This window comes from Macrotis lagotis, chromosome 1 (assembly GCF_037893015.1).
Source record: "Macrotis lagotis isolate mMagLag1 chromosome 1, bilby.v1.9.chrom.fasta, whole genome shotgun sequence".
Classification (NCBI taxonomy): Eukaryota; Metazoa; Chordata; class Mammalia; order Peramelemorphia; family Peramelidae; genus Macrotis; species Macrotis lagotis.
Genome location: NC_133658.1, coordinates 329,922,480 through 329,939,814, shown reverse-complemented (window position 1 = coordinate 329,939,814; position 17,335 = coordinate 329,922,480). Strand labels below are relative to the sequence as shown.

The window sequence follows — 17,335 nt, the reverse complement described above, 5'->3', positions numbered from 1 at the left end:
CTGCTCATCTCACTCAGCATCAGTTCATGCAAATCCCTCCAGATTTCCCTGAAATCCCATCCCTCCTGATTTCTAATAGAACAATAGTGTTCCATGACATACATATACCACAGTTTGCTAAGCCATTCCCCAGCTGAAGGACATTCACTTGATTTCCAATTCTTTGCCACCACAAACAGGGCTGCTATAAATATTTTTGTACAAGTAATGTTTTTACCCTTTTTCATCATCTCTTCAGGATATAGACCCAGTAGTGGTATTTCTGGGTCAAAGGGTATGCACATTTTTGTTGCCCTTTGGGTATAGTTCCAAATAGTTCTCCAAAGGGTTGGATGAGTTCACAGCTCCACAGTGTAATAGTGTCCCAGATTTCCCACAACCCTTCCAACAATGATCATTATCCTTTCTGGTCATATTGGACAATCTGAGAGGTGTGAGGTGGTACCTCAGAGAAGCTTTAATTTGCATTTCTCTAATAATTAATGAATTAGAGCATTTTTTTTCATATGGCTGTGGATTACTTTGATCTCCTCATCTGTAAATTGCCTTTGCATATCCTTGGACCATTTTTCAATTGGGGAATGTCTTTTTGTTTTAAAAATATGACTCAGTTCTCTGTATGTTTTAGAAATGAGTCCTTTGTCAGAATCATTAGTTGTAAAGGTTGTTTCCCAATTTACTTCATTTCTTTTGATCTTGGTTACAGTGGCTTTATCTGTGTAAAAGCTTTTTAATTTAATGTAATAAAAATCATCTAATTGGTTTTTGGTGATGTTCTCCAACTCTTCCTTAGTCATAAACTGTTCCCCTTTCCATAGATCTGACAGGCAAACTAGTCCTTGACCTTCTAATTTGCTTATAGTATCATTTTTTTTATGTCTAAGTCCTGTAACCATTTGGATCTTATCTTGGTAAAGGATGTGAGGTGTTGGTCTAATCCAAGTTTCTTCCATACTAACTTCCAATTATCCCATCAGTTTTTCTTAAAGAGGGAGTTTTTATCCCAATGGCTGGACTCTTTGGATTTATCAAACAGCAGATTACTATAATCATCTCCTGCTTTTACACTTATTCTGTTGCACTGGTCCACCACTCTATTTCTTAGCCAATACCAAACACTTTTGATGACTGATGCTTTATAATGTAATTTTAGATCAGGTAGGGCTAAGCCACATTCTTTTGTACTTTTTGCATTAAACTCCTGGCAATTCCTGACTTTTATTTCTCCATATGAATTTACTTACAATTTTTTCTTACTCATTAAAGGAATTTTTTGTAATTATGATCGGTAGGGAACTAAACAGATAATTTAGTTTTGGTAGAATTGCTATTTTTATTATATTAGCTCTACCTATCCATGAGCAGTTGATGTTTGCCCAGTTATTTAAATCTGATTTAATTTGTGTGAGAAGTGTTTTATAATTGTTCTCAAAAAGATTCTGAGTCTATCTTGGCAATTAGACTTCCAAGTATTTCATATTGTCTAAGGTTACTTTGAATGGGATTTCTCTTTCTAGCTCTTCCTGCTGTATCTTGCTAGACATATATAGAAAAGTTCAGGATTTATGAGGGTTTATTTTATAACCTACTACTTTGCTAATATTGCTAATTGTTTCCAGTAGTTTTTTGGATGATTTCTTGGGATTCTCAAGGTAGACCACCATGTCATCTGCAAAGAGTGAGAGTTTTGTCTCTTCCTTCCCAATTCTAATTCCTTCAATTTCTTTTTCTTTTCTAATTGCTGATGTTAACATTTCTAATACAATATTGAATAGTAGTGGTGATAATGGGCACCCTTGTTTCACCTCTGATCTTATTGGGAATGCCTCTAGCCTCTCCCCATTGAATATAATGCTTGTTGATTGTTTCAGATGGATAGTGCTAATTATCTTAAGGAACAGTCCATTTATTCCTGTACTCTCTAGTGTTTTTAATAGGAATGGATGCTGTATTTTGTTAAAAGCTTTTCCAGCATCTATTGATATGATCATATGATTTCTGATAGGTTTGTTGTTGATATAATTGAGTATACTAACAGTGTTCCTAATATTGAACCAACCCTGCATTCCTGGAATAAATCCTACTTGATCATAATATATTATCCTAGTGATAACTTGTTGTAATCATTTTGCTAAGATTTTATTTAAGATTTTTGCCTCTATATTGATCAGGGAAATGGGTCTATAATTTTCTGTCTCTGTTTTAACTCTTCCTGGTTTAGGTAACGGCACCATATTGGTTTAATAGAAAGAGGTAGGCAGAGTTCCATCTTTCCCTATTTTTACAAATAGTTTATATAGAATTGGAACCAATTGTTCCTTAAATGTTTGGTAGAATTCATTTGCGAAGGGCAGCTAGGTGGTGCAGTGGATAGAGCACTGGCCCTGGAGTCAGGAGGACCTGAGTTCAAACCTGACCTCAGACACTTAATAAAAAATTCTTGATTTGGGCAAAATTCTTGGGGCAGCTAGGTGGCGCAGTGGAAAAACACCAGCCCTGGAGTCAGGAGTACCTGGGTTCAAATCTAATCTCAGACACTTAATAATTACCTAGCTGTGTGGCCTTGGGCAAGCCACTTAACCCCATTTGCCTTGCAAAAAAAAACAACCTAAAAAAAAAAGAATTCACTTGCGAATCCATGAGGCCCTGGAGATTTTTTTCTTAGGGAGTTCAATAATGGCTTGTTGAATTTCTTTTTCTGAGATAGGGTTGTTTAGGTATTTAATCACTTCTTCATGTAACCTGTGCAATTTGCATTTTTGTAAATATTCATCCATTTCACTTAGATTATCAATTATTGGCATAGAGTTGGGCAAAATAATTTTGAATTATTACTTTAATTTCCTCCTCATTGGTGGTGAGTTCACCTTTTTCATTTATGATACTAGCAATTTGGTTTTCTTCTTTCTTTTTTTTTAATCAAATTGACCAGAGGTTTATCAATTTTATTGGTTTTTTCATAATACCAACTTTTGGTTTTATTTATTAATTCAATAGTTTTTTCTTTTGATTTTATTAATTTCCCCTTTAATTTTTAGAATTTCTAATTTGGTATTTAATTGGGAATTTTGATTTGTTCTTTCTCTAAATTTTTAGTTACATGTTTAGTTCATTGATTTCTTCTTTCTCCAATTTATTCATGTAAGCATTTAAAGCAATAATATATCCCTTGAGAGTTGCTTTGAATGAATCCCATAGGCTTTGGTATGTTGTTTCATTATTATCATTATCTAGGATAAAATGGTTAATTCTTTCTATAATTTATGTTTTGGTCCACTCATTTTTTAAAATGAGGTTATTTAGTTTCCAATTTGTTCTGGGTCTGTATCTCCTTGGTCCAATATTGCATATGACATTTATTGCAATGTGATCTGAAAAAGATATATTCACTATTTCTGCCTTTCTGCAGTTGATCATTAGGTTTTTATGTCCTAGTACATGGTCAATTTTTGTACAAGTTCTATGTACTGCAGAGTAAAAGGTATATTCCTTTCTATCCCCATTCAGTTTCCTCTATAAGTCTACCATATCTAATTTTTCTAACAATCTATTTACCTTCTTAACTTCTTTCTTGTTTATTTTATGATGTGATTTATCTAGATCTGAGAGTGGGATGTTGAGGTCTCCCATTAGTAGAGTTTTGCTGTCTATGTCTTCCTGTAGTTCTTTCAGCTTCTTCTCTAAGAATTTGGGTGCTGTCCCACTGAGTGCATATATATTCAGTATTGAAATAACTTTATTGTATATGGTACCTTTTAGGAGGATAAAGTTTCCTTCCTTATCTCTTTTAATGCTATCTGTTTTTACTGCTGCTTTGTCTGAGATAAGAATTGCTACCCCTGCTTTTTTTTACTTCAGCTGAAGCAAAATATATTTTGCTCCAACCTTTTACCTTTACTCTATGTGTATCTCTCTGTTTCAAATGAGTTTCTTGTAAGCAGCATATTGTAGGATTCTGGTTTTTAATCCGCTCTTCTATTTACTTACGTTTTAAGGGAGAGTTCATGCCATTCATATTCAGTTATGATTACTAATTCTTTATTGCCCTCCATTCTATCTTCCCTCTGTTTGTATTTTCCCTCTTCCCCCTTTATGCATATTCCCCAGTATTTTGTTTCTGAATACCACTCCCTTCAGTGTGTTTGCCCTCCTATATAACACACTTCCCTTTCTTTCCCCTTTCCCTTTTCCCTTCCTTTTATTAGTTTCCCTTTCCCCCCCACTCCCCTTCCCTTTCTCCGTCCCCCCCTCCCCTTTTCCCCTTTTAATACTTGAAAGGTTAGATGTTTTATAAGTTAACTGAGTATGTGTAGGTTGACTTTTAGCCAAGTCAGATGAGAAGAATATTCAGGTGTTTCTCATCTGCTCCCTTCTTCCCCTCTATTACCATAGTTTGTTTTTGTAACTCTTAATGTAATGAGATTTACCCCATTCAATCCCCTCCCTCCTACCATCTCTTTCCTGTCCCCCTTTTTAAGGAGGTAGTGTTTTTTAGATCATTCTATCTAAGTCATAGAAAATTCTGTCTGTCACTTCTAGTTCAGTATATTCTATAGAATAGAGTTAAAATTCTTGAGAGTTATTAGAGTCTTTCTCCCAGGTGGGGTTAAAGCCAGTTACATCTTTTTATTTAGCAGTCTCATGGATAGATCACGAATGTCCATAATTTCTGGCTAGGTATATTCTCTCTGTTAGAATTACAATTCTCAAGATTTATGAGAATCTTTTTCCCCATGCTGGGATATAGCCAGTTTCAACTTATTGGATAGCAGTTTTTTTTTCCTTTTACCGCCCCCCCCTTTATTTTACCTTTCCATTGTCTCTTGAACCTACTGTTTAACGTCTAAATTTTCTATTTAGCACTTGACTTTTCATCAGGAATTTTTGGAATTCTCCCATTTTGCTAAAAGTCCATCTTTTTTCCCTGGAAGAGAAGGCTCAGCTTTGCAGGAAAATTGAATCTTGGCTGCATTCCAAGCTCCCTTGCTCTTCGAAATATCTCATTCCAGGCCCTTCAATCCCTTAATTTTGATGCAGTCAGGTCCTGCGTGATCCTTACTGTGACTCCTTGATATTTAAATTGTTTCTTTCTGGCTGCTTGCAGGATTTTCTCTTTTATCTGATAGTTCTGGAGTTTGGCCACAATATTCCTTGGCGTTTTCAATTTAGGATCTTTTTCTGATGGGGATCAATGTACTCTTTCAATAACTACTTTGCCTTTTGATTCCATGATATCAGGGCAGTTTTCCATCACTAGATTCCATAATATTAAGTCCAGGCTTTTTTTCTTTTCAATGTTTTCAGGAAGTCCTATAATTTTCAGGTTTCCCCTCCTCAATCTATCCTCGAGGTCAGTGGTTTTATTGATGAGGTATTTTAGGTATTTTACATTTGCTTCTATTTTTTTCTATTTTTTGATTTTGTTTAACTGACTCTTGCTGTCTCATGGAGTCATTAGTTTCTGTAGACTCCATTCTTTTTTGGGGGAAGGAGGTTTTTCATTAACCTTTTGCAACTCCTTTTTCAATTGGTCAATTCTGCTTTTGAAAGAGCTTTCCATTTGACCAATTGAGGTTTTGAGAGAATTAATTTCTTTTTTGCATTTGCCCATTGGAAGATATGAGAGAATTATTCTCATTTTGTATTTGTCCAATTGATGATCTGAGAGATTTAGTCTCCTTTTCTATTTTTCCAATTGTACTTTCTAAGGTTTTGTTTTCTTTTTGCAAGGTATTAATTGTCTCTCCCATATTTTTAAGCTCCTCCCTTATTTCTTCAAGGAAGTCTTTCTGTGCTGAAGACCAGATTGTATTCTCCTCAGAGGTTCCAGGTCTCTCTGAGTTAGGGTCTTTCCCTTCCAAGAATTTTTCTATGGATCCACCTTTCCACTGACCCTTCTTCATTTTGCTAAGACCTGAGTTGGGGAGGGGCTGGTTCACAGGGGCTTGGGATCGCTAAAGGTTTTATTCACTTAGTGCAATTTCTCTGGCTGGCCAGTAGGAGGTGTTGGTTGCTTTCTTGGGGGTTTCTATGACCTGGCTTGAGGCCTTCTCCCTTTGCTTGAAGGAAGGAATTTGAGCTATTGAATTCTTTTGCCTTCAATCAATGGTGCTCTTTACCCTGGCCTGAGGTCATTCCTCAGCTGGGCTGGTTCTGCTCACACACCTGGGCCTGAGGGAGTAGTAGTCTGCACTTGTGTCCCGGAAGAGGTCTGAGCTGTAATGGAGGCATAGACTGTGAGTTCCTCAGACCAGAGGAGCCCAGGGGTGGTGTCTGCAGCTCTGCTGCACTGGAACTCCCCCCAGCCCTGTCCGCAAGCTCCCCAGGGGACAGCACCAACAGCAGTGCCTCTGCTCCCTAGTTTATTCAAGCCTCTGCCATCTAGCCCCACCGCTAATCCAGCAGGTCCAGCTCTCCAGCCCTCAGATGCCAGGCTCCAATTCAGCTGTTAATCTGGTTGTTCTGGGGCTGATCTTCCCTCTGAGCCCAGACACACCCACCCGAATTCCTCCAGTGCTGTTGGGGAAGATAGATCCTGAGGTAGATGTTCTTTCTTTCTGGGTTTTGTGGGTGGGATTTCTTTTAAGAGGTTTGTTTCATATGATAGTTGGGGAAAGATCATATTTCTGTGCCTGTCTTCTCTCTGCCATCTTGGCTGGAAGTCCAGAAATGTTTCTAATAGGTCTTAAATAAGAGGTAATCCAAAGAGATAAAAAAGGGAAAAAACTTTTATGTACAAAATATTTTAACAACTCTTTTTGTTGAAGAATTGGAAATCCAGCAGATGTTCATTAATTGGGGTATGGCTAAACTAGTTATGCTATAGGATTAAACATAAATAATACTGTACTATAAAAATGACAAGCTGGATTATTTCAGAAAAGTTAAAAGATTTACATGAAGCTATGCAATGTGAAGTGAGCAGAACCAGAACAGTGTGCATAGTAACAGCAATATTATATAAAGAATATTTGTGAATAACTTAACTATTCTCTGCAATACCAAAATCCAAGACAATTCCAATGAATTTATGATGAAAAATGCTATCCTACTCCAGAGAGGTCTAAATATAGACCAACTATTCTATTTTCTTTCTTTCTTCTTTCCTTGTTTCTTTCTTCCTGTTTGATTTTATTCCACAAAATGACTGACTAATATGGAAATTTGTTTCACATAACCATATCTGTATAACCTATACCAGAGAGAATGAGAGAGAATAGGGCAGCTAGGTGACATAGTGGATAAAGTACTGGCCCTACAGTCAGGAGTACCTGGGTTCAAATCCGGTCTCAGACACTTAATGATTACTTAGCTGTGTGACCTTGGGCAAGCCACTTAATCCTCTTTGCCTTACAAAAACCTAAAAAAAAAAATTAGAGAATGAGAGAAAGAATTTGGAACTCATTTTAAAAAAAGAATGTTAAACAATTTTTATCTGTAATTGGGTGGGCAATAAAATATCATTTAAAAACAGTGAAAGCAGTCAGAACATGAAATCAAGAACCAAGGAGTCATAGTTAGGATTACACAAGTTTTAGCAGCTGCCACCCTAAAGGAACAGAGTGTGTGGTATATAAAATTGCAAAAGGCAAACACAGAGTTACAACTAAGAATAACTTACTCATCAAAATTTACTATAATCCTAGAGGGTGGAAAATGAATATTTAATGAAAAAGAGATTTCCAAGTATTCCTTATAAAAAGACCAGAACTGAACAAATATAAATGAATACAAAACTATACAAGATGATGTATTTATATTCTTAGAGGAAATAAAAAACCAAAAACATAGCATCTAAATAAATTAGAGATATAGATAGTAAAATTGCAATCATGGTTGATCTCACTATATTTCTTTTAGAGCTATCAAATCTAACCCTGAAAAAGAAAGAAAGAAACTAAGAACATGAATAGAATTTCTTTAAAAGTTAGATATGTTACATCTCTGGTAATTATACAATAGGAATCGAAATAAGCTTGCTTCTTGTTCATGTGCATGCGCACCTTCTCTACAAATGACCAGTTTTATGACAAAAAAAACCACAAATACAGAAAATCAGACATACTAAGTGCATCTTTTGTTTATTATAGTACTATTAGAGCTTTATTGAATAAAAGACAATAGAAGAATGAATAGTATTCCTTGCAGACTAAATAACTTAAACCTAAAAATGTTAACAAATTCAAGAGCAAATCCTAGGAAATATGAATTATTTCATTAAAGAAAAAGAAACTGTGAAAATTTTGTGATGGGGTCAAAGAATCCTCAGGAGAAATTTTCTTTTTCTAAACACTATCAACAAAAAAGAAAAAAGAAAAGAATTCAATAAATTGACCATAAAACAAATTAATTAGAAAACCAACAAATTAAAAAGCCTAAAAATTAAAAGAGAAATTCTGAAAATCAAAGAAAAGATGAACAAAACTATAATTGAGTTGTTTTAACAGAACTACAGTAAAATAGATAAACTTTAGTTAATCTGATTCTTTTTATTTATTTATTTTTTTTAGGTTTCTGAAAGGCAAATGGGTTAAGTGGCTTGCCCAAGGCCACACAGCTAGGCAATTATTAAGTGTCTGAGTCCGGATTTGAACCCAGGTACTCCTGACTTCAGGGCTGGTGCTTCATCCACTGTGCCACCTAGCCACCCTGATTCTTTTTAGAAGCTAAACCAAATCACCATATCTAAAATGGAAAAGAAATTGGAGTGCATTAAAAAATAAAGGAAATCATTAAAAACAATTTTCTCAATGATATGCCAAAGAAAACTAAAAGCTTTGAAATGCTGAGCATTTATAAATATGTAAAATGTACAGGTTAGCAAAACAAAAAATGATTTAAATATCTCAAATTCAGGAAAAAAAAGGTACATCAATGAATTGGTAAAGGAAAGGCAACCTGAGATGATAGGAATTTATAAGGAAACTATAAAATTTTAAAGACTAATTCATTCCAATATTTCAAAAATTATTTGTAAAAAAAAAAACCAGAAAAAAACAAATTATAAAAATTCATTATAAGACATAAGCAACTTTGTCAGAAGTTCTCATTTTGGTCAAAACCAAAAATGTATGTTTCATTGATGTGGTCAATGTGGGAATTTGTTTTGCTTGATTATGAAAATTTGTTAAAAAAAAAGGATTTTTTTTGCTTTAATTTGACAGAGGGAAAAAGGAAAGTGAGAGATGATATTTGGTAATTGAAAAATAAAATGAAAATTACTTAATTTCCAGACATATTTAATAATAATCTTTCCCCTCCATTGTAGTTTTTCTGTCAGTGGTCTCAAAAGGAAAGTGTTTGTACTCCACAGGACATATAGATATTTATGGATATCTATAGATCTATCTAAATTCCACAGGATAGATCTATCAGTCTATTCATTCATAGATCGATTGATCTATCTATTCATCCATAGATCTATTTGTCTATCTATCTATTTATCCATCCATCCATCTATCTATCTATCTATCTATCTATCTATCTATCTATCTTTCTATCTATCTATGTATATATACAATACATATATAATCCATTGGATCTTTAGAAGAAAATATTAGAATTTACTCACACATACACACATAATTACTTCATTTTCCGTCACCTGTTCTACCTGGTTTCAAGTCCAGAAACATCTTTCCTTCCTTAGCACAAGTTCATTGTCTAAAATCTCATTAATAAAGAAACTGATCTAGCTTTGATACTTGACTTTTCAGCATCTTTAGTTGCCTTTTCCCTCTGAGTGGAGGACAGGAGGGCAGAGAAATAAACTTCTCTCAAAGCCTTCCATTTACAAAGGGCTTAGAAATTTCTAGTTAACTTCATGTTCCATCAATTACTCTGTTTTATTTTGAGTCTAAAAACATCAGATGTTTCTTCACGAGTACTTTCTTGACTCTGATCCTACCCATTTTCAGTTTCTTTTTGTGCATTGTATTCCTTCTCTAAATTGTAAGTTCCTTGAACTGAGGGACTTTTGCTTATTTATACCCCCGAACTGAGCAAAGTGTCTGGGAGACAATAAATGTTTATTGACTACTTTTGTCTCAGATATGAAAGAAGTCAATCTTCTTTTTTGTTTAATGCAAATATTGTCATGGGTGCCATTAGTAAGTATGTTCATACTTCAGATAGAGTGAGTGCATGAAGTATACTGAGGAATTAGAGTTTCTCAACTTGGAGGGATTGAGAGTAGTATGCTCATCAGTTCATTCACCAGTTCATTCATTTTTATTTAAGGCATATTATTTATTGTAAGGTAGGATTAAACATTGAAAAGAAAAAAGTGAATAGGAAAAAAATTTGATCAAATCTTTTTGGGTGAGGTTATGCAAAGAAAAGACAGCACACATTTTGTATTTTTCAACCAAAATTAATACATTTATTAACACAGGTGAACACATGAATGAAGGAGAAAATTTTATAACAGTCAACTAGCATTTAATAAGGACCCATTCTATGCCCCATACTGAGTTGAATATTAGGGATACAAAGTAAAGCAAAAGATAGTCCCTGCTCTCAAGGAAGTCACAAGAAATTTAATAAGGGAGGCAACATGCAAATGAGTATGTATGAACAAGATATATTCAGAGCAAATGCAGGAAGTAGAGTACTGCTAAGATTAAAGAAAACCAAAGAAGACTTTTTAACAATAAGAGAAAGTGTTGAAAGAAACAATGCTATACAATTTGATAACTCTTCCCACATAGCATTAACTGCTAGAAAAGTATCTAATGATTCTTATTATTCACACCCTAAATTGGAATACTTACCTTGTTTCTCCAGATATGAAATTAAAATTCCTTCTGGAGTATGAACACACCTTGGATTCTATAACTTCACCATTCTTTAAATAAAAAGAATGGGTCAGTAGTAAAAATTAATTGAATTGGTAGACCCAAGACTTCTGAACAATGGCAAAAAAAACAGGTATAGGAGGAGGCTTTTTTGTATGCATGTAACCCTTAGCTCCCAATTCCCCATACCCATTTCCTTTTCTGCCACCTCACTACATTTTTTCTGCCCTTTATTACTGTTCTAGTATAGTAATTCATAATCTTTCTATTCAGAACACCTTTAAAATCTTTTCCTGTTGAATAACCTGAGTCTTTAGCATGAACTGATAGTATATTGGCAGGAAAAAAAAATGGGGTCTTCTCCCTATTGGCTCTGCTGCAATTCTAAAGTGGGACTGTTTTGTGGAACAACATTAGAACCATCCTTCAAGCATCATGAGGACAGGTACCATGACTTATCTGAACTTTATATCATCACCAGTGGACATGATAGTTGTCTAATAAATACAGGTTTGTTGAATAAATAAATTATTGAAGGGAAAATGAAGGAAATCCCTTTCTTCTAATTCCCCTCAGAGGGTTTGGTCTGTCTAAGCTTTTACTCAGTGTACACTTGTCAGATATCACTCTCATAATAGCCCAAGGTTATTGATCCTGAAAATATCAGAATTAGAGAAGGTGGCATGGAATGGGATAGGCTTGGGTGGAGTGAAATAGGGTGGAGCTGGAATCAGGAGCAACTACAGCAGTTATGGAGAGGAGAGAGTTTTCCCATTCCCAAGAAGCCTCCCAAGTGCCCCTTTCATATCTCTGTTCCTCAGGCTATAGATGAATGGATTCATCATGGGGGTCACCACCATATAGAGGACAGCAGCTGCACTTTCCCTTTGGACAGAATGGCTTGATGCAGGAAATAAATATACACCCATTAGGGAGCCATAAAAGAGTAAAACTACAGTGAGGTGGGATCCACAGGTAGAGAAGGCTTTCCATCTCCCTTCAGGAGAGGAGAAACCAAGGACAGCAGAAGTAATATGGGCATAGGAGAGGACAATGAGGGCAAGGGGAATAGTGAGGAATATTGCTCCCAGGATGATTACCATAAGTTCATTTAAGTTGGTATCTGAGCATGCCAACCTTAGTAGGGGACTAATATCACAGTAGAAGTGGGGAATGGCCTGATGAGTACAGAAGTCCAGGTGGGCCAGAAGAATGCTATGTGTTAGGGCAGGAATATTGGTGAGAGTCCAGCATACACTCAGCATCAGCACACAGTGCTGGGGGCTCATGATTGTGGTGTAATGAAGGGGATGGCAGATGGCCACATAGCGGTCATAAGCCATTGCAGCCAGGATAAGGTTGTCCAAACCCCCAAATACAAGAAGGAAATATAGTTGAGTGATACATCCAACGTAGGAGATGGTTTGATGTTGGGTCTCAATATTCACCAGCATCTTGGGAATAGAAGCTGATGTGAAGCAGATGTCTGCAAAGGACAAATTGGCCAAGAAAAAATACATGGGGCTTTGGAGATGGGAGTCAGAGCCAATGGCTAGTATGATGAGAAGATTCCCCAACACAGTGATCAGGTACATGGCCAGGAAAAGCCCAAATAATAGTCTCTGCTGATCTGGCTTTTCAGAAAGTCCCAAGAGGATAAATTCAGAGATGCTTGTTTTATTATCCTGTTCCATGAGTCTCTCATTGTCTGTGGACATGAAAATACTCTATAAATCAGTTCTTACTGAGCTCCCACTTTATACCTAGCCTTATACTGCTATGATGTTTGGTTAAGAGAAGGAGGAGGTGTGATCTCTGTGCTGGATAAGGGGTGACTTAATAAAGAGAACTTTGAACTTAAGAGTCTGAAAAGTTGAGTTTGAGTCTTAGCCAAGTTAACATCTTAGTGGTATGATCAGAGAAAAGCTGATTTTGCTCTATTTTCTTATCTATGAAATGAAGTTCCAAATTGTAATTTAAACTTCAAAGTTTTTGAGAGTAAAGTACTTTAGAAATATGAGTTATTATTAAAATTAGGGAAGTTGAAAATAATATACATGACTATTCAGTGAACAATTTAGGACTGTTTAAATAAGTACAAGGGTTGCTTGGTACAATCTAAAAGGGATAGCTCAGAGAAAAAAGAAATCAGTGAAGGCTGGAAGAACTAGGGCAGGCATTCAAGAGGAAGCAGATTTTGTTCTGGGCCTCAGTGATGGACAGAATTTAATTAATTAACCTCACTAGGTCAGTAATGGATTATTGACCAATTATTACTTTGCCTCTCCACATCTTCTGTTCCTGAAGTGTGATTTGTAGACAGTGCAATATTCAAGATTCAATATCCTGGCTTTGGACAAATCACCTTATCACTTTGGGCCTCAGCTTTCTTATTAATAAAGTATTAATATCCTTGCTCTTCTGACCACAATTATTGTGACAAATTAACAAGCTAATCTAGAACAGTTATTTTCATCAGTATAAAATTTGAGTGTGACTACATTTGGACATTCAAATTATTACGAGAGTGTTGTTCTTTTTTCAGTCAGAAGAAATAGGAGAGATAAAAAATAAATTCTTATTAGTTGGAGAAAAATTAGTTTTAAAATACATTTTAAAAATTAAATATGGTTTAAAGCAAACTAAATAATAACAGTAAAATGAGCAGCTGTAGCTTCCCTGCTATTTTGAGTGTGTGTGTATGTGTGTGTGTGTGTCAGTATGTTTGTTTGTGTGTGTGTGTGTGTGTGTGTGTGTGTGTACATGTACACTTGGGATTCTGTTGGGGTTGCCCCACTATTAGTGCTACAAGAAAAGACAAACTTTTAGTTTATTCCTTTACCAAGTGCCAGAATTACAAAACCATTCAATTTGCTTTCCATCTTCTGCAACTCTGAGATTAGAGATGATGTCTTGAGAGTAGATTGTAGGAGAAAATTTCTCACTCCCCAAAGGTCCCACTCTGGTCTTTATTAGAGATGCATTTCTTTCCTGTAGCCCATGCTCAAAGCAATAGGTTTCTGGGGAATTCCACGTCAAGGATCAGAAAAGGAGACAAATATGTTGTAGTAGTGGGGTTTCCAAGCTTTGAAACTGAGTAAGGTGACATTCAAGAAATGACATTAAGTGTTAGGGAAGAACAAATGAGCTGTATATCTAAGTTAACCTCTTCCCCACCCATAGATAAGAGCAATGTCCTTGAAATACCATGAATTTAGAGTCCATTCCATCTACATTACTTCAATGATTTTAGGTGTCATTTAACTTTGTTGATGTCAGTTTCTTAATCTGTAAAATGAATGAACTGTACTAGTCTCTTTCAGTTCTAAAGGTCTTTGAAAGTAGATGGGAAGTAATTAATTCCTGAATTAGTTGTCCTCTGATTCTTCATAGTGACATGTTTACTTGAATTTTAGAAGTTTGTACCAGTAGGATACAAATTCTCAGGGGACTTTGTTAAACTAGTAAAGTTTTCTTTGAGTATAAACTCATTAAAGGATCCTGTTTGTATTTTGAAGGTCAGCTTCTTTATGAAGTTAACTAGAGTATTATCACCAAAAGGGTGTTTAAAAGGTGAAGAGATTTTTATTTTTTGTTTATGGCAGTTCACAAAGTTATTATTAGCATCAAGGAAGAGATGCTAATTTTCTTCATAATGAGAAAATCACAGATCCATGAAATACTGAAGTACTGAAACAGTTATATAATTTAATTCTTTGAAAGGACAGAGAACAGCAGGGTAGAAAGACCACTGTTCTAGTTCCCCAACTTATTAGTGGCTCTCTGGGTCAGTTCTTATTGATCCCTCTATGCCTGAACTTACTCATCTATAGAATGAGGTAAAAGAAAAAGTCTCTTCCAGGTTTAAAGGGCTATGATTTTTTTTTCTTTCAACATATTTTAAGAGTATGGCAACATATGTTAAGGGGAGATCTTTATCCAGCAATGTTCTTGTAAATGTTTAACCATAAGCTCCCTGAAAAAAATTACACAGAAGACACATTTCTAAATTAATTTTCAATATTAATCTTTTCTCCATGACTTCTGCAGTCTAGATAATTAACAAAACAATAAATCAAGACATATTTTGTAACATTTTTGAGGTAAAAATAATCACATTGAAAATTTAAAAACTGATTCTCATAAACCTGTATAGTCCGACTTGATCACATCCTTGATCATATATCTATCTGTCTGTCTATCCAGCTATCCAGATTTTTGTATCATGCACCCCTTTGACAGTCTAGAGAAACATATGGATCACTTCTAAGAATGATTTTTTGTTAATTTTATTCATAACAGAAAGAAGTGCTACTTTTCAAATAGAGGATAATAAAAATAAAGATGTGATTTTCCCCCTATCCAAGTTTAAAGATCCCCTGAAATCTATCCAAGGAGTCAGGTTAAGAAACTCTTGATCAGGGGCAGCTAGGTGGTGCAGTGAATAGAGCACTGGCCTTGGAGTCAGAAGTACCTGGGTTCAAATGCGACCTCAGACACTTAATAATTACCTAGCTGTGTGGCCTTGGGCAAGCCACTTAACCCCATTGCCTTGAAAAATTAAAAAAAAAGAAAAAAGAAACTTTTGATCTATATGAATAGGGAAAAAAGGACTCACATGTACAAAAATATTTATAACAGCTCTTTTTGTAGCAAAGAATTAGAAATTGAGGGGATAAGTTGGAGAATGGCTGAACAAGCTGTGATATATGAATGTGATGAAATACTTTTGTTCTATAAGAAATGATGAACAGTCAGATTTCAGAAAAACCTGGAAAGACTTTTATGTGAACTGACATAACTGAGTTAAGTGAGCAGAACCAAGAGAACATTCTACACATTACTAGCAATATTATGTATCTGCTTAGCACTTCTCAGCAATACAATCATCAAAGACAATTCTGAAAGACTTGTGATGGCAAATTTCATCCACAGGAAGAACTATAGGGGGAGCTAGGTGGCACAATGGATAGAGCACCAACGCTGGAGTCAGGGAGACCTGGGTTCAAAGTTAGCCTCAGACACTTAATAATTACATAGCTGTGTGATCTTGGGCAAGTCACTCAGCCTTATTGCCTTGCAAAAACCTAAAAAAAAAAAAAAGAGACAGAATTTGGTCCAAAATAAAAGAGGCAAAGAAAGAACTATGGAGTCTGAATGCAGATAAAAACATACTATTTTCACGTTTTTAAAATTTGGCTTTTTTCTTTCTTGTGATTTTCCCTTTTGTTCTGATTCTTCTTTCACAACATGACTAATATGGAAATATGTGCAACATGATTGCACATATATATATATATATATATATATATATATATATATATATGTATGTATAAGATTACTTACTGCCTTCAGGAGGGGGTGGGAGGGAGGGAAATGAGAGAAGGAGAAAAATTTGGAACTCAAAATTTTACAAAAGTGAATGCTGAAAACTATCTTTACATGTATTTGGATAAAAATAAAATACTATTAAGATAAAAAACTGAGATAGCTAGACAGATAGAAGGAAAGATTGATGAAATTCTAGTTTAACTACTTATCTATATTATGTAATATAGAATATATTTAGCATTTGTAAAGCATTTTAAAATTTCAAAGTACTTGACAAATATTATTATATTTAATCTTCACAACAAACCTTGGAGGTAGATGCTGTCATATAAAATTTACACAAGAAATTGAAAAAAAACAAAGGCTAAGTAATTAGCCCAAGGTCATATAAGTGCTTGAGATCTTTCTGACTCCAGGTCCAACATACTATTCACTGTTCCACCTATATGCCCACATCTCACAATGAGTGCTCTAATATATGAAAGTTATTTATGTGGCATTTTCTCAAGGCCTAGTTGTTTCTTTTATCTTGGATTGTGAGATATTTATTCTTCTAAGATGAGAAAGGACATGTGTTGGAGCTTTACCTGGAGTGAGATGACAGTGCTTGGAACATTGAAATTTTGAAAGCAATAATAATATGTTCAATATGTCAGCAGCATAGAAATTATGGTATTTAGCACTTAGTTAGCAAGAATAACTAGTTAAAATCAAAAGCTCCTAAATGGTGCCTTTCTTCCCACTTTTATCAGGCTTCAGGTGAGTTTTTATTTGTCCTGGCCTTACTCCTCACCCCTTTACTTTGTTATTTGGTATATCACATCCATGTGATATCCTAGGCTCTCTGCTCTCTTCTTCTGATTAAGTTTTTCTTCAATCTTTCTTTTGATTTAGAAAAAAATTGAATTTTTAAAAGCATGATATAATTAAAAGCAAAATAAAAATTTATTTGAAGGCATGTTTCATATTGTTTACATCTTGGGTCCATCTTATGCTACCTGCCTCAGTGCAAAAATTTCTAATTAATAGATCAGGTGATCTTTAAGATCCCATACAAAAGTTTATGTTCTAAGTTTCTTCTTAGCTCTACTATTTTATGAGCAGAGGATAAAGCACTGGTCCTGAAGTCAGGAGGACAAGAGTTCAAATCTAACTTCAGAAACTTGCCCCTTATTAGCTGTGAAACCTTGGGAAAGTCACTTAACCTT

At 35.0% G+C, this 17,335-nt stretch overlaps 1 protein-coding gene across 1 annotated transcript; it reads right to left on the bottom strand.

The window, feature by feature from the left end:
- Positions 1-11,545: 11,545 nt before the first annotated feature.
- On the bottom strand, positions 11,546-12,490 carry LOC141497330 (olfactory receptor 1N2-like). The gene has a single exon (XM_074200005.1). The coding sequence runs from the start codon at positions 12,488-12,490 to the stop codon at positions 11,546-11,548; it is 945 nt and encodes a 314-aa protein (XP_074056106.1).
- Between the last annotated feature and the right edge of the window lie 4,845 nt (positions 12,491-17,335).